This window comes from Spea bombifrons, chromosome 2 (genome assembly GCF_027358695.1).
Source record: "Spea bombifrons isolate aSpeBom1 chromosome 2, aSpeBom1.2.pri, whole genome shotgun sequence".
Lineage (NCBI taxonomy): Eukaryota > Metazoa > Chordata > Amphibia > Anura > Pelobatidae > Spea > Spea bombifrons.
In genome coordinates, this window is record NC_071088.1 from 34,718,456 (window position 1) to 34,737,294 (window position 18,839).

The 18,839-nt window shown below is 36.6% G+C and overlaps 1 protein-coding gene across 3 annotated transcripts in view; it reads right to left on the bottom strand.

Annotated features, from left to right (window-relative positions):
- Window positions 1–399: 399 nt before the first annotated feature.
- The window catches only part of CASK (calcium/calmodulin dependent serine protein kinase), a 117,072-nt gene continuing 98,632 nt past the window's right edge, over window positions 400–18,839 (bottom strand). For 2 of the 3 annotated variants that reach the window (XM_053457449.1, XM_053457447.1), the window contains 5 exons: window positions 10,040–10,120; window positions 9,870–9,950; window positions 9,230–9,432; window positions 7,848–7,931; window positions 400–3,681 (listed from right to left, as the gene is read on the bottom strand). In XM_053457449.1, coding sequence (XP_053313424.1) covers window positions 3,505–3,681; window positions 7,848–7,931; window positions 9,230–9,432; window positions 9,870–9,950; window positions 10,040–10,120 — 626 coding nt within the window. In that variant the 3' untranslated portion in view covers window positions 400–3,504. The remainder of the gene's footprint in view (window positions 3,682–7,847; window positions 7,932–9,229; window positions 9,433–9,869; window positions 9,951–10,039; window positions 10,121–18,839) is intronic. The other variant, XM_053457448.1, reaches the window with a different exon arrangement.

The following is an 18,839-nucleotide window of genomic DNA, read 5'->3' on the forward strand; positions in this document are numbered from 1 at the left end:
ATGACCTTTTGTAGCAGTTTAAATGATAAATTTTAAAATAAAATATAGCACCCGTAACTTTGTTTTCTAGTGATCCATACAAATTATCATGTTTATTTACTTCTCTCCTATTGTTAAGTTGCTGACTAGTTGAGGCAGCCTATGGAAGAGTGGGGTGTGAAGATGGGAGACTATACAGGCCCTGCCAAAGATGTCCACTCATCTCAGCTTTCATGAGGAATGGAGTGAAAAACAAACATAACCTATATGAAAGTTTAACTAATGAATTTAGTCATGCTAAAAGCCTTTAACAGTCAGACGTTGTTGCTGACCTGTGGAGCACCATACCTCATCAGCTTTTGCTTATTAACCACACAGCATGAAAAGACAAGATGCAGAAAAATAAACACAGGAATAACATTTTACAAAAGTCTTCCACCTGGCTTTAATTTTGATTAACCAATCTTACAAAGTGACAGTATCTGCTTTCTCTGTTCAGGAATTAATGTACAGTTTACACTTCTATTCCAGGTTAAAAAAAAAATTCTAGTCCAATGTACGTACTTTCACAGATGGTTGTTTGTATCATTAATGTATTAATCCCATCCAGCTTCAGAGCTTATGCAAAAACAAAATGTTATAATAGTGGCAATAAGAAGCGCTAACTAGCAAATCACACTCGATGGCTCACTTTTTACGACAGTTAAGAAACCGTTTTAGCACAGGTGTTTCAGATGTAGCCCTTTGTCTGGACAGGGATTAATACAAAGAAATTATTTTCAATGTGATTAAATGTATGTACATAACTAGCAATTCTCAATGGAAATGTAAGACGAATATATGATTGCACATTTTAAATAATTTACACATACTAAACAGTTATGCTATATGATGGTTAACAGGCACTGGAAACAAACATCTTCTTGGCAAGATATTCAATCTGTTAAATTAGACATAGGTTAGGAAGAAAATACATTTGACATTGTCCTTTGAAATAAGAAATCTACTTGTCAACAGCATGTAATAATTAGGTTCCCCTAGCACCAGTAACATCTCCGTCCAAAACAATTGTATAATAAGGAGGAGAGGCAGATATCTTAGATAAGGTAACTGATATGAAAAAATAAACTATAATCCAGACATTTCTCTATTTGCATGTTATATTGTTATTTAAAAAGGCAATTTACTGAGAGATCACGGTGAGACTCCAGTTTCAATGAGTCACTTACACACACTAAACATCAATATAAAACAGGATGGCTAGATAATGGTGCTTCAGTTATTGAATACAGTCCATATCATCCTGATTTTTACTAGGGATTGTACTTCTAGAACTAGAGAGCACCAATTACCGATATAAAATGATGGCTCTCCTATCTTGGGAGTTTTTCGAGAACAGGCTATTGTGAAAAAATATAATTTTTTTTGATTCATAAATGGTTTGTGCTCACATAATAGCGGAGTAACGTTCCACCGACTAAAAACTACCGGAAAAACTCGGAGATCCTGCAGAATAAATTTAGACAGTAAAAACTGGAGGCAGCTTTCAGCAAGAAAGCTACAAGCTTGGCGAAAGGCAGGGTAAATATAGGACAAACAGCACCACAATGACAAAGATGACCGAAAGAAAAATGCTCAGAATAAAATATAATGATTTTATTCATATCTGTACTCTCGAGGCGATAGTTAACATTTTTTGTTGATCACCACAATATTTCAGGCAACTTGCTCTAACCAACAATCCTTGAGCAAAAAGTATTGTATGTTATATGACTGTACAATGATGCCACTAATTTTCAAATGCATACTAAAGGTGAAAAAAATATATATATGAAAGTAAACCCAACAACATTTTAGCACGGATTTAATATTTGGGGAAAGCAAGCACTGTTGGGTTAATGAAAGTTTTTTTTGGTGTCATGATATTGTTCACAGTGGGCTGCCTACCTGGCTGTGGCTCTGTTTTCTTTTAGCCAAGGAAAAGAGGGCACACGTTTACCCATTACTCAGTATTTACTAAGTAATGTTAATCTCAGACACCTGAAGAATGCCTTTTCATGAATTTTAATGTATACTTTGTGCTTTAAAACGGTATGAAAGTATTGTCACAATGAAAATGGGGAAACAAAAAGGTATAGAGGTAAATAGAAAAACAAAAAAATTCCCAAAAACGTACCATGAAGACACTAGACAAAAAAAAAAAAAAAAAAAAAAGCTATACAATCATACACGGTGTAACCAGAATTAAGACATTAATATCCCAGCCACATTAACAAGTCTGCAAATAAATCAACGATCTAAAGGCGTATAAATGATGAACACATAAAAAGGAAGTGTTTTTAAAACAAAAAATGGTCAGTCTATTGTTAAATTCCATTTTACAGGATTATTTTATGATTTATGGAATATTTACTTAAAAGAGATCCCGGAACTTCTTTCAGAGAACTCTGTTAAAATTTGTGCATTTGCTTATTTCCTTTATCAAACAATTACACGGGTAACAAAAAAAACCAAAACAAAAAACACCCTTTTTTGCTTCAACTTAAACAGTTAATACTCTCAGACGACACATCTCTGAAGTGACAAAATCTGTCGTTACCCTTCCTGTTTACAACAAATTAAACTGAGACAAAATTACAAACACGTTTCACTACATGATTAATAATAAAAATCAGTTTCAATATTCTTCTTTTGTTTTATAAAGTTGCCCAAAATGCAAGGGATGTGCATAGGTTTACAACTTGGTTTTAATAATTGTATTTAATTCCCTCGATTTGCCATGAACGGAATGTATGTTTCTGTAAGTAGGTTACAGTTTTGTTCAACACAGATACACCACTAATATAAACGCTTGGGACTGTCCACATGCATTAAGATCCGATTCCATAAGTCTATATTGTTTACAGATTTCTTCAAAGAGACAGTATCAAATAAAACTACTATGCAGTAAACATTTTTTTCATTTTGAAGAAAAGAAACCTAGAACAAAAGAAAAGGCCATATGAACATGTGGAATCTCCTATTTCGATAGATAAAGGCTTCTTTGTGTAAATAAATTAAACAGAGCCTTTAACTATCCAATTGCTGAAATTCTAAACTGTATGTAGTGTTGAACCCCATGTATAGTAGCAATCGGAATTTATTAATAAAATAGATTATAGAAAGCAGCATTTAATTTGTGCAGTTTTCAAAGGCCTTTGAAACAAAAAAAAAAATCCAATGATTTCCAAAAATATAACATTCCAAAGGGTTGAATAATGCATATATTTTAAAAAGGTAATTTTAATACAGTCTAAGAAGTTAAATGTTAAAGATACTGTCTCTTTAAACAAGTGTTGACGTTTCCTTAATTTTCCTTTCCATCTATTAGGACATGACAATAATTATAAATTTAGGTCACACTACATATAGGTAGTCTCTAGGGGCCAGACCAGTTGATAATGTCAACAAGTAAGGTTTCTCCAAGTACTGCACAAGGTGGTTTTGAAGTAATAATAAAATGCCAACAGATATCTTGAAAGTCATCTAATAGACCCAGGATACTGGAACCCATTGTGGTGCTGTACACACAAGTTCAATGGCTTCCTCCAGATGTCTAATAGTTTCATCAATCTCATTGTTGATAATCGTTAGATCAAAGTAGTGTGCATATGTTCTCTGGAGGATTTCAGATTCCTTCTGCAAGCGTTGAAGGGATTCATCCTGCAATGCAATTTGAAAGAACAACATGAATAAAAGTATTAAAAGAAATGATTACAAAAACAACTGAAAACATATCATTCCCAGTCACAAGCGTGACAATTTTTTCACCCATATGACTTATAGAAACACTTTCACTGAGAGGCCTAATGATTCTACAGTGCTAACCCAATCTCTGGCAGACCCTTAAAACACCATGAATTTAGTATGGAGATCAGTGATTTGTCCACAGATTCAATTATTACTATGGTACTAGATTTTGTTTCATCTTATTGGTGATATACTTTAGAAACAATGTAGTCATTTAATGTATGTAGTAACAGTTACTGAAGTAAATTTTTAAAAAAATTCAAGGGAACGAAGGTGTAAGTGTGGCATCCATGGTATCGTAATGTTCCACAGCATGGGAAAATACTACAAGCAAATAGTTTAAATACCAGTATATTATAAAAATGTTTCGAGATCTGCTGTAATACATAACAGGCGATTATATGACACCTAATTAACACTTATAATGCAGATGTGTGAAATGTATGTAAAGTTGTGTCAATTATCAGATTTCATTTTTATTTTTAAAAATGGTATGTTTTTTGTAGAGTTCATACTAGAGGACTGCACTGGGAGGCGGGTCCCGCGGGTCCCGTGGGACCCACCAAAAAACTTGCGGGCGGTCTTGCTGGGGCTGCGGACGGGAGCGGGCGGTCAGGCACTGTACCTGCGGGTCCCGGTAATCCTGCGCAGTCCCGCAAGGCTGCCTTCTTGCTGCTCCCTTACAGCGTCTGATAGCTTGCTCCGCCCAGGAACAAAACAGAGTCACGTGATGTGACGTCACTTCCTGTGACTCCGCCTTGTCCCTGGGCGGAGCAAGAGAAGAGACGCCATAAGAAACAACTCGAGGGCAGCCGCGCGGGACTGTGCGGGAAATCAGGTAAGGAGGCGGGCATGATTGGCCACAAATGTGGCGGGAGCGGGCGGGATTGGCCACAAATGTGGCGGGAGCGGAACACCCACATTGCGGGAGCGGGATTAAAAAAGTAGTCCCGCGCAGGGCTCTAGTTCATACCACACTGTAGTACACAGAATGCTACACTATTACTCATGTACACATTATAGAAAATAAAAGCTCTTTTGTGCAACAAAAGTAATGTGATGGCAGCACAAGGTCAGCATATTAAGTATAATATAACATTACACAGTGTATAGCTTTGCAGACTTGAGTCTCTAAGTTTAGCAAAGGAAAAGGTAAGCAAACCAGAGCGGGTTATGTATGTCTACTCTGCCAGTTGGTCCTCTCTGTATCCTTCTGGATGCATAAGGACCACTAACTGCCCATGACGCGTTAGCTCCACATGCTGCAGAAGATGATATTAAAAAGGCGCTGTGCCACCTACTACACCACAACACTTTTAAATGAGGCATCATTAAAAACATCAATCCGAGTACTGTAAAATCCACAGACTCTTCCTAAAAATATATCTTTAATTATGTAAGATTTTGCCCCACTGCCAACTAATCAGGGAACATTTCATTATGTCACTCTTAAGCAACAATTTAAAGGTTGTTCACACAAAGATGGAAAAGGTTTCTTAAATGTTTCTGTGCCATTTTTAAGAGATTAAAACCTAATAAAAAATACAATTACATATATACTATTGCTTATTATCTTTGTCGAGTTCTCTAGAATTTTTTTTTGTCTATGCTGAGCAGTGCCATCGAGGCTGTGAAGTTTCAGAACTTAATTTAATGAGAATATACGCAAGCATTCAATACTGTTTAAAACTTTGGGGTCCCTTCGCTGTTTTCATGGAAAACTAGGAAAATTCTAGAAGTACTAACATGTTTTCTAATCATCCATTAGCCTTTTATTATTGTAAGAAATCATTTTCATGCTTTTTTCTTTCCTATACATATACACACTTTAGGTCTGAATTCAACTTGAATGCTAGGAACATCTGCTCTTAAACATGTGATGTAACTATTAGAGGGTCTTCTGTGGAATGCCAGTGTATCCTGTGACTGGTCCAATATAATCCCTAAAATTCACATATTGCCCATATATAGTAAGAACTTATACCCTAACTGTGAATGTAAAGGGCTATACAATTTATGTTTAGAAGGGCAAAGTTGCTTTCTCCTTCGTCTGAATATCTAACAATTATCTTTTATTCATTAAGCACAACAAATTACACAGCTCTGTGTAATTTAAATGGGGCAGTTAACAGACATAACAAATATACATTAATGCATATAGACAGGTCAGGAGTTGAGACTCTGGCCCCATGAGCGGCCATCTGGCCTTATGGTACTTTTACACAAAGTTCCTGGCAGGAATATATATATATATATATATATATATATATATATATATATATATATATATATATATATCTTTAATTGCTTTCAGGATAAGAGATTGTGTTTTTTCTTTTAATACTCATGTACCCAGTTTTTCTACAGAATAGTCCAGAGTTGACGGGGGGAAAAAGTTGCTAAATGTCAACCTTGAGATGTAACATAGGTTTGTAAAGTGCAGAGAAGGTGTGTGTGTGGGGGGCAAACAACATAACATTGCAGAATTTTATAATGAGGGCTGGCGGGTAACAAACCGCTATTATGCTGGAAATTTGCTTGAATATAATATAAATAAATATAGATGATGTGTCTTTCTTTGAGTCTCATCAAGGAGGGAGAAAATAAGATGCATCACACTGAGCTGGAGACAGGCAGAAATCCTCAGCAGGGTACAGTTGCCTGAGGCTAAGAGGATTCTTGATTTTCATTATGAGACTTTCAGAAAAATATAAAATACAACCTTCAAGATGTTCCCAGTGTTCATTAGCATAACCAGCAACTATGAGACAAATTCGAAATGTATTCGTTCATACTAATGCATTGGCAAGTTTGCCTTTCAAGGAGCATGAAAAATATTTAGTTTTTAAATAATAAGGACCATGGACACTTTATTGTGGGATAAACAGTGGCAACTATGTGGGTGTAAATTCAAATGTTCGTTCTAACATTGATCCAAGTATGAAATCCTTTAATAATACCCACAAATGGGAATCATCATATGTTAAAAATTTCAAATTAAGTAAACCAGAGAAGTCTTTAAAATATTCTAGATCTAGGCAGAACATGGAGTCTGGGGGAACGGAGAGTGAAGAAAATTCTGATTTTTGCATAGAATTAGTCAAATATATTTATACTGACAGTTTTAAAGGATATTAAATGTTGAAAGAATACAGTCAGATGGGCTTGCAGTTCTATACATGCATCTACAGAGACCTGTATACTATTTTTCAAAATGGAAAACTAATTTAGAACTTAAGAGCAATAAAAAAACAAAAAAAAAAACGCAATAGTTACGGCAACAGACAATCGAAGAAGCGTCTATAAGAAATCTATGCAAATGTATAGAATATATATAAATTTGGGTTTTTATAATGTTCAGGTCCTCTCTGGTACTTACGGGCAATTTTCTGCACCATCGTGGAAGCTTAGCAAAATATGCAAATGTATAGGTAAAAGGAAAAGAAAAACTTGTGACTCAGGAAAGCAAAAAAGAATGAAAACTAATAAGAAATAAACATGAATAACAAAATAAATAAAATGAAATGGAGGCTTGATACTACAGACACTTAGTACACACTTTTGTGGAAGCCAGTGGCGCATGATGTATGTATAATATCAAAATATTACACTATTATACAGAACATAGGAAAACGCTATGTGAAAACACGCTACCTACAAACCAATGTTATCAGCAGATGTTAAGTTGGCATTAAGCTTCCATGCATACTGTAAGATCTATTAAATCTTGTGTATAAAAATATACAAGAAATCTGCAGCTTTTCAATACAAATAGAATATTTGTAATTATTTATTTTCATTGAAACCCTGGGCAGAATTAAATGGAGAAAAAAAAAAGTAACTATAAGGGAGAAAAACAGGTATGCAGTATAGGCTCAGATTTATTAACTTGGACAAAATGTCTCTACTGTTGTAGCCTATGGGAAGAAATGTATCTATCAAAGATGTCTAACAGCATGAGGAATTTGGAAGAGTTAATGACGACTTTATATTTTGTGGTTAGTTCCTTTGGTTCAAGTAATCTGTACGTTTTAAATATGTACCAAAAGTTGTGTTTTTGTTGTGCAAAACTTCCTTACCTCACTGATGCTTGGGGTAATCGTAGGTGCAGCAATGAAGACGACAAACGGAGCAAACTCAGCTGTTCTCAGGACCTTCAGCGCCTGTAGGCAACAGTGAATTCCATATAGGTAAATGAAATGTGACACCAAAAAAGGGTTTTGTAAAACCTCCAGCTATATTGGGAAATCTGAAAGGACTGAAAGTTGTATTGTTACAAGTTTATAAGTTCAGCTATGACTCTCCAGAAGATTAAATTGTATAGATCACACTGGAAGTGAAATGCAGTGACAACAGGGGCAGCTTCAAGGTTTGCAAGAAGAGGAAGTTTACACAACCTAAATAAAATAAAATCTTCTTCAATGGTAAAATACAGCACTGGATTTTATGCTCATGGGACTTTGCATTGATGCACACAAATCAGGGCCGGACTGAGAATGAAAAGCAGCCCCGGAAATATTTGGACACCAGTCCCATATTCTTTATTGTTTGGTCGAGCTCATGTGCCTACATGGCACAGGAGGGACGTAACTAGAAACCACAGGATCCCTATGTGAAAATCCCCCCAGGGATCCCCAGCTTCATAGGCAACATGTCCCAGCGACATTTACCCCCAAGTAGCTTGTCTGTGCAACCTTTGTCCCATAGCAGCCTGCTTGTGCCCCCACTGCTCCCGAAACATCCTGCCTCTGTCATCTCTGCCCCGAAACACTTATACATTCATTCACTCACTCATTCATCCTTCTGCACCCTCTTACCTCATCTGTAGATTCCTCTGGTCTGGGGGATGGCTGAACAGCACCAATAACACACCCTGTCTGTGCATCCTGATGACCGGTTGTGTGAGTATAAGAAATAAAATGTACCTGCACGTGTGACATTTGGCGACCACTGGTCTTAAAGTGCCAGAGCCACCTATTCATCCCTAGCCCAGCTCTGTTTGGGAGCACTATCTGAGCATGTGTGCCAGGATCAGACTGGCCTTGTGGGAAATCGGCCAGTCTGGCCCAACGTGGGCCCACAAGCTTACCGCTGTGGAGTTCACACACTGTGCAAGGAAAATTTTCTCACCGGAGAAGCAGGAATCTGGATGGGAAAAGAGAAAGTTTCCTTGTACAGCGTGCAGGAGCCACCGTGGTAGGCTGCGGGCCTGCGGTGGGGCTGCATAGACATCGCCCCCGTCTCCATGATACAACAATGGTAGCAGATGTGTGAAACAACTTTCCAGAGAAGGAAGGAAATGCTAAGACAGTAAATACATTCAATTAAGGCAGGTATGAACCTAAAGTCCAGCTGACCTAGTTCAGCTTCAAATACTCGGTTGGTTACTTAGTACATTACGTGTGTGCCTATGCTTAAGGATCCAAGCTACACACAAATGTTAGTCAGTTGTATTACATACCTGAGGTTCTACATCAAGTATTGCAATAAGTCCCTGTTCGTGTATCTTCCGTATCGTTTCCAGTTTAGTCCCATACATGGCATCCTCATGACTGCCGTACTCCAGGTATTCATTGCCGGATATATCTTGCATCATTTGGTCGTGTGATACAAAGTAGTAATTTTTCCCATTTTCTTCATCTTTCTTTGGAGGTCTAGTTGTATCTGCAATTTTATACAAATTGAGTTGACATTAACATTTTAAACTCAATGGTAGTTACAAAAATGACCACCAAACACTTAATTAAGACACATATGCTTAAGTAAGCATGTTTCAAGGAGAAACAGTCTATGAAAAACCCAGGACACATCCCTAAGGGATTTCGAGGTAGGGATGGGATGAGACAGTGCAGTAAATTATAACAGGTAAAAAGAGCATGGAAATATATCCATTTCTAGGGTAAAATCCTAAACGTTGAGCAGTCGCCATTGAGTGCTCCTACTGATTGCTCCACATGCTATGAACCAAATTGTTAATAATTATGGCCTGCTGCGTAATGGCGAGAGCTCCACTGGAAAGAGTTAGACATTAAAAGTACCATTTGTCATAAACGATCACTACACACTATTTGAAATTTTAAAGTGTTAGACCTTTTACTTACGTGGAATGGGATATGCAAATCGGTCAGGATGCTTCGTAATTAAAGTATTCTTTATGTGCCTTCTGCCAACACCATGTGCACCTAATTTTAAATAAAACAAACAGCTGTAGTACTTTAATATCTTGTGGCAAAATGGGAAAATGCACTTTCTATATGTATTAAAACGTTACCTAATAGGACTAGTGTTTTCCTTTTGAATGCTGGCAGTTTCACTACTTCTTCATAAGTGACGAGGTCTAATTGATCAAAGACTAAAAATTAAGAAAAAAAACATGGTTAACATTTACATTTTCACCCACAGAGCAACATGCTATAACAACTCTGTATTTAACCACGACTGCTGGTACAACAAATCACAAAATTATTTGCAAATGCAGATTTCAATGAGGCATTAGCCATTACAATGGAAACTAAGCGACTTTTCAAGCAACTAATGAACATGCAAGTAAAGTACATGCTCATATTGTTGTTTCATTGAACTGTGTGGTCTAACATGCATGAAGTAATTAAGAGAAGGATCTTTGAGTGTCATGCTACTTGGAAAAATTGTTTGATCCTTTATTTTAGAACAGTGGTTTTCCCCATTACTGTACAGATCAGCTGAGCTACATTTCTACATGACTGGTCCATTTATACATTAATGAATTGAAAACAGAAAATAAGGAAGAAAAAAACCCACTGCTACGGGAAATGAAAAATAAAAATTGTTCATCTGGTTATATCCAGTCAACTGCTAAATCACATTCCTTAGTAATGAGCAGAAAACCACCGTTCCAAAAAAGTTAAACATGACTAGTGTGAAAGTGAACACACACACACACCTTTTAAACAATAGAATAAGATACACAGTAGAAAATTAACTTTTGACTCTACTGACAATATGGTGTTCTGGGGTATATGAGAGAAAGCTGTCAGATATTGAAGTCCATAATGGAGACGTTACCCCAAAATCAAAGGAGAATAAATCTTTTTTCCTAACCAAGAGTATTTAACTATGTCTCTGCTGGTGCTGCTAAAAATGTAAATAAATATAAACAACAAGTAATAAAAACCCTACTTAATTGATGTTGTAAATTAATGGGAGTAGCGGCACCCAGTCTTATGGACCAATAAGTAGTTAAACACTGATGTTTTTGCCATTTACCACTCAGTTCAAAGGGAGGTCAATTCCTATTGGGAGGACTAGAACGTTCCTCTAAAAGGACACTCCAGCCACCATACGCATATGATAGCTGTGTGGCCCTTCTATAAATGCACGGGAAATGCAGAATTTCCTTTACAAGTATTGGCCCCTTCCACCACCAATTGCCATGCAGGAGAGGCGTTTCGCTGAACACATCTTCCTGCCAGTCAGCTCCAACACTGACTCAGACTGCTGTAGGTGAGGGTCTGTTAAGACCTCCATAAGTACGCTTGGAATGTGCTCCAATTGATGTCAATGGAAGTTCTTTCAAGAAGCAAATCAGTACAAGAATCGTTGGACCACAGAGAAGCAGGGCTGCTGCAGGGCTGCAGATTCTATGTCAGGTGTTTTTTTTCGAAGAATGCATATGAAAGTAGTCAGAGTACTATGCAATCTTCTTTAGATGAGGTGTCTGGGACAATATTACAAGGCATCATTACGTTACTGCAGAATATGGTAATAATGATTTTTAAACAAAATGTTACACTCCAAATGAAGCATGGTAAGTATGGTAACAGGTGTGTCATATTCTGTATTTATAAGGGTACTTTATGTAAACTCACTTTTACAGTATTTGCTGCTAATTGCTAGAGAGAGGGAATGATTTGTGATCTATCCGCGCAAACGCATACAGCTTATCTGTATTCTCATCATTGATTCCAACTGGAAGTCCTTGAATACTGCAGAAGGCCAACTGGCCTGAAATATCTTTTAGATCTCTAGATTGTAAGCAAGGACCTATTTACCTAATGCATCGGTTTGTCCTAATCTGTCTATTCTAGTCTCGTCATTCCCCTTGAATATATGTAATGTAAAAGGTGCTGTGTAAATTGTTGGCGCTATACAAACAATGATAAAACTGCTACTGCTACTACTGCTGCTGCTACTCCTACTACTAATGTACAAGTTTCTCTCTTTGTTTACATTTCAACCAAATAGGGGTACACAGATCATTAGTAGTCTCATGAGACGAAGATATGCATACACATACCATATGTTTATATTTGTTCAAATATGAAAGAATTTCAAATTAACTTATAACTTGCATAATAAATCATGCTTCACTTAAGGTTTGAATTTTATTGGCCCAGTACTACATATGACATTGCATGGACATCTACACTGCCTCAAACATTAATAATGTGCATTTACAATTTATTCATAGCTGTGACTGTTATGCACCAAATATAATAGCTGTTCATAAACCAATAGTTCTACACAAATCAAAGATAAGCTGTTAACTCATCACGTGAATCAAAGTGGTCTAAGTTTATTCACAGAAAGCATGTTGTGTTAGAGGTGTAATGTGAGATTACCACGGTTACAATTTGTAAACAAAAAAAATAAATGCGGACAATCATTAGCACGTTATATTATCAGAAACAATAAAACTACAGGCCATCATTTTAGCGTGCATCATTAGCGAGGTCCATACCACTTGTAATGGTCCCTTTAGCAATGGTAAGGTTTCTCTTAATGTGGAATAATGGTTCACAAGACCCTAATATCAGAAATGTTCTTCATAAACAGTCTCATGTCTCAGAGATCACCATTTTACAAATGGAACGTAAAACAGACATCACTGACAAACCGGTGGCATGAATTTTTTAAACTATGCTTCATCAATTATTGTGGTAAGGAAAAAAAAAAAGTAAACATTGAATAAATCACAAACAGGCACTAGTGGATAATAAGAGGGAAAAAAAGAAAACCACTGCAGTAATTTATCAATGTTAGTAAATTAAATACATAAAAAATAGAATATTAAGAAAACAGGTACACTACAGAAACAGACAGGGGAGAGTGGGGGTAGGTAAGAGGGGTGTTAACGAACTGAGAGTATGTGTAAATGTACATGGAGACATTTGATTCATCTCTGACTGTTATCAATTATGCTGACAGACTCCATATCCTTGCACTCACGGAGAGATTTTGCATTTACATGTTATACCTTACTCCTCCAATACTTGGATAGAAATAAATGTTATCTCTGGTTTGCAACATCAGCTCCAGCAAGAGTTCAAAGAGGGATTAAATAAACCACCAGACATGCACAAAAACCTCAATCATGTCATTGTAGAAAACAGGGTGCGAGAACATCGCAAAGTATAATAACATGCACTGCAGCTTCTTCTAAAAAAATGCTCTTCGCCTAATTTTTTTTTTTTAAAGGACTTTAATGCACATTATTATTTGATGGTGGGGGGAATGGAGTGTCTCCTTAACGAAAAGCTGCCTGACCAGCAGAGGTACAGGGACAGGAAAACTCTTCGAAACCCCATTAAGATATGCTCTCAAACATTTTCAACCTAATGAATGACAAAATAAAAACAGCTGGGCTACATTTACCATAAACACGCATTGCCTAACATGTTCTGTCCTGTTATAGTAAACAAGGAACTGGTTCAATCATGGGCTGTAACTTGAGGAAGAAGCAGCTTATACAAACCATACCTGGTGGTGAATGAAATGCCTCTTTCTTAGGTGAATAATGAAAATAAGTGAGGGAAACACTATGTCTCACTGATGTCTGGGGGAAAAAACCAAATACAAACGGCCCTAAATCAGGACAGTCACTTAAAAAGCAATATACATGAAACCGAGAAAGACATACTGTTGATTAAAATAACTGTCAGACAGGATACTTACAATACACTTCGGACTTAGGGCAGTAAAGCTCATTGTGTACTTTTGCACCCGCCCAACTCATTTATTGTACGTGTCAATTATAGCATGTTACAATGAAATAAAATGCAGGCAATATGGCCCAAAGGACAAAAAGTGATGTGCATACAGATAAATGTTGTTTTGGTAAAGATTGGAATTGTAAGGAAGATTTGTTATGAATATTTAACTGTTTGTACATTTAAATTATATAATTTTAAATAGATAGACACTCTTGTGTACCCTGGTGAGAAAAATGGATATATCCGAATTACTTAGATTCCAACTGAAGGTCTCGAAAGCATATCTAACGATGCATATTTTTCTACCTTGGCCCAATAAAAGATTATGTTTTATTGGGCCTAGTAAGTAATATGATGATGATGGGTCTGACTGCTGGGCATTTTAAAAAGGGTTAAGAAAAAAAAAAATCAAAAACTAGACAGTACCATAAGAATCTGATTGGTTCAGAAGAAAAAAACATTTGGGCTGACAAGGTGGCCAGCAAAGCCAATAGTGCATTCAAGCAGGGCACATATTGCACATTATATGTACATATGTATACATAATTAAGTTTAATGTTTTAATATGCAATTAAGCAAGATATTTCTGGGGTACCTGCTTTTTTGCATCATAATCTTGAGTAAATTATCTACTGGCACGTGCATAATTTTGGCCTCTGAAGTTCTGAGGGGCCCTTGTCTCAACCGCCTACAAAGCCACTCAGTGTACTAGTGGGCCATTTAAAGAGATTTGATGCTTCTGCCTTTATTTATGATCACAAAAGCACAAGGTGTTTTCTATTAAATCACAAGTTAATTGTTGTACAAATCTGGCACCTTATGTTCCACAACCAAACAAAAACAAAACACATCTATGGATGGAAGTGGTTGCCCTTTTCACAACTTTTTATGTTCTGACCCACCTCTGAAACAACCGGAGCAGAAAAATAGATCAAGTTGAGAGCTATTTCTTACTTGTAAAACCTAAACTAAACCAACACCACACACTATCCCAACAGTGGGACTTCACAAACTCTCAGCGGTATAAAATCTTGTATTTAGCTTGTCTAGTGGGATTTTATAGCACTTGCTGATGGGTTACAGAGCATGGCACTGCAATTACACAAATTGGGAGTGAAAGGATATTTTAAGAATTTGCACATTTAGTCCAGGCCAGCTATCTCCTTATTACCTTTAAAGCGCTGTCTGCCACTATTTTTCAATAAGAAAATACAAGCTGACATCACTTGCAGGCAGACTGGCTATAACCAGGGGAACACGAGGTCAACACTTGATTTAAAAAACAAACAAACAAGTCATTGAACAACATTAAGGGCATAACCTCGATAATGTCCTCATGTCACATCTACTGTGGAGAATAGGACACACATCATCTCAAGAGTTTGGTAGTGTGTTTTTGTGGGCAATAACAAATGAGCCACATGAATTGATACAATTTGCTTTTAATGTGAATAATTCTTGTGGCTAGAGCAAATTGTTCACACAATCTTTGGTTATATCTAAAAGTCATACTTATGACTTAGAAGATGATTGCAAGGCAAGCCACAAAGACATTCAAATGAGTGTTATCACGCTGGGGAAGATTAAATAAGTTGAAAGTTGATGAGCTATAAATTACACTACTTGAAATATTTCCATATGGCAAGTTCAATTTTAACAAGTACATGTTATGAAAATCCTGTCATTTACTTTTCTAATATCCATATGTTTCACTGGCATGCATTCCCTGTAATTTCATGAAATATCCTAATAATTAAAATGTATGGGGAATCACTAAGCATGCTTTTTGCGGCACTGCTTTATCAGTTCTATAGGGATATGTAAAAAGTAACTGTACAACGCACCTGTACATCCATTGAGGATAACTAGGCATGGCCTTCGAGTTTCAAACAGATGCTGTGGGTTTTCCTGGGATATTTCATGCTTTACCTATATACCCCAACATTTTCACGCACACTTCAAGGAGAATAAAAGATTCTCAGGCTCACGCAGTCTGGAGCAGACTCTATAATGATGTAATGATTCCTAATGGGTGATTGTTACTAATTTATCCAAGCGGTTGAATTAAAGAACTAATTAAGCACCCGCAAGTTAAAGAGAATCTAGCGCTACTTCTAGAAGAACTAAATTCATTAATTAAAACTACCTGAACATTTTTTTTTGTATACCAGAGTAGATGGTTTGGAGCTTTTTTTAATAGCTCATCTCATGGAAGACAAGATCTGTGTTGAAATGCGGCACAACCTCAGCTAATACATTTCTTGTCGCTCCCTTCTTCTTCCAACACTCTTACAAAGGCTCCCCCTCTGAACCAATCATAAACTATCCAGAACTTAATAGGAGAGAGATAACAATGGAGAGGAATAAACATCCAGATCTTCATAACAGATTTTTATATGACTGGTTCCACTATTTACACACACTTAATATATATATAAATTTGTAACCACTATTGAATGGGTTCATTTTAGCACACAGAAAAGATCCGCAATGAAGATTCCATGGGGATCAGTTTTTGAAAAACATGGTCAAGCCCGAGTCATGTGCAGAATACACTCAAGCAAATGTATTTGTTTTAGTCAAAGCAAACTGCTATTGATTAAATCCCGTAGCGTTAAGACTAAAAAGCCAACGGCATTTCTCTTTCAGCATAAAGATGCCTTTTCAGTTCTTCATTCTCCTACCTACCTCTAGCTTAATGCGAAAAAGTATATATAGTGTAAATATATTGTATCTGTTTCAGCACCATATCTATCTATATATATATAGATATCTATCTATCTATATATATATATATATATATATATATATATATATATATATATATATATATATATATATTACAAGCCCTGCTAGCAGCCCTAGCTTCATGCACCCCAAATATTTATGATGTTTTATTTCAAAATATAACCAGTTAATCATTGTTAGAATACTAAATGTCATGTTTAGACAAGGAACTTAACGGATTTAACTGAATTAAAACTGCAAAGCACAACCACTCAATGAAAGAAATGGATCGCACATAAAGCAGAATAATGAGTAGGAGGTGAAATGAGAATCTAGGCTATTTTACTGGAAGGAATAAAATAAAACAGTGGTAAACGATGTACAATATAGTCAGGATATTATGGAATGCTACAATTTGTATTTTTTCAGTTGCTAAAGAAAGGATGGAATCAGTAAAAAAAGCAAAAATACAAGCATTGTTACTTGACAGGTTACTTACATGCACAGAGGCCATTGGGAGGTAGACGGCATGAAAAATGTACAGGGGGTCATTGAGATATGGCTTGCAATATATACGTAAAATAAAATTATATGCACAAATAATTCTGAACACAAGGCAAATTATATCACATTGACACATGACAGAGAGCCCACATTTCTTTTAACTCACAGATCTGTACGCAGTCTTTAAATAACCATTCTAAATGTGTTGAAATACTTAATATGCGCATATTAACAAGATATAAAATATAAATACACATATTCCGAGCAAGTTCTTCAAATGAAGCTGAATGCTTCAAAAGTGTTATGGAATATGTTTAAGAGGCAATTTATATTACTCCTTAAAAGGACAAACTATCTACAAACCTTCAAAATAAATACACAAATAAAAAACAAGTGAAGGATGATTGGGCAGGGGAGCACATGAAAGCAGGTACATGCGACGTGGTTCTGTCTGTTCTCATGAACCCATCTTTAAGTCCATATTAAATGTAGACCATTCAAAAGAGTGCAGAGGAGATGGTGGTAGAACAGAACAATGTCTTTTTCCTTCAAATATGAGGCACCCATCAGAATCCTCACCCTAAACTCTTTGCCTTGCAGGATATGTGTTCACCTTGGGTAAGAATTTCAAGGTCCCTTTCAAAAGGGAGCACTTTGGCTGCTGGATCCTGCCAATCACCAGCACCAAAACATGGATGGAACTGCAGAGATGGTCTTGTGCTGCACTGTTTTAACAAGGCAAGTAGTTTTTTTTTTTTTTTTTTTATCTCCCAAGTGAAAAAATATATATTTTAATGCAGTAAATTGGCTGTTTGTAGCAGTAGGTTGTCCCTTTAATTCCCTGGATGGCAATGAGATTGATTTTTATCTCATGTGGGCATTGAAGTGTCCTAGAGACACGACGGGCAATCCCTTCTTTTTCTATGAACAGGCTTAAAGCATTATGCCCTTAAGTAGGACTATTCCTTTGATTCCAAGACAGCATGTTTTAAATCAGAAATGGTATACGGTTACATTTCTTGTCCTTACAACCACTGAGTGCTGTTACTAGGGCTAACTGTATAAGGGAAACGATACTCATGTTCATACAAGAGCTTAAGGAAAATCAGCCACAAGTAAACACCTGTAAAACCCTTGCTTTAAAGTGATCTTTCCTTTCAGCAAGAAAATGAGAAAATCGCTAAGGAACTAGGTACTAGTTTTGCCATAGGGATATTTTGTTGCATATAATTAGATAGCTTGGTTAGTTTTGATTGTGTAGGTAAGAATGACACCAATTAATAAACTGCAGCTATGACAGTTTTTAGGCATAGGGTATTTACTACTGGGCTAAGGATCATTTTTGTGTTAAATATAGCAACCCTGATGTGCCTTATAATTCCTGTTTACAACAATAAACACAGCACAGTGTGGAAGTGGATGGTAGAAAATTTCACAGCCAGGATGAAAAACAAATGGCAAATAATGCTACTGAAAAGCATCAAGATTACATAAACTCATAACAAGCACTGAACCGTTAAGGCAAGTCCGCTGTCTGTCTGGGTTCTATTCACTAAACGTGAAAGTGGTCAGGAAAGTTGTGTTTCAGTTCATTGGCTTTAATATTTACTTTAAAGGCCCAAACTACAGTGAGTTTCTCACTATTTGAGTTATACTGTATTTGTATAAGACAACCCCCCCCCTCAGAGCAAATGATCAGAAAAATACCCCTTGTCTTATATTTCTGCTGGGGCTTCTATGACTGAGCGCCAGCATGACCTTTGGTTGCTCTACCGTAGAAGCCCCAGCTGATGTACCGGACAGCAGCAGAGGTTGTCCGCGTGCATCGTGCAGACATTACCCGCCTGCCCCCACTAGACAGAGTGGCAT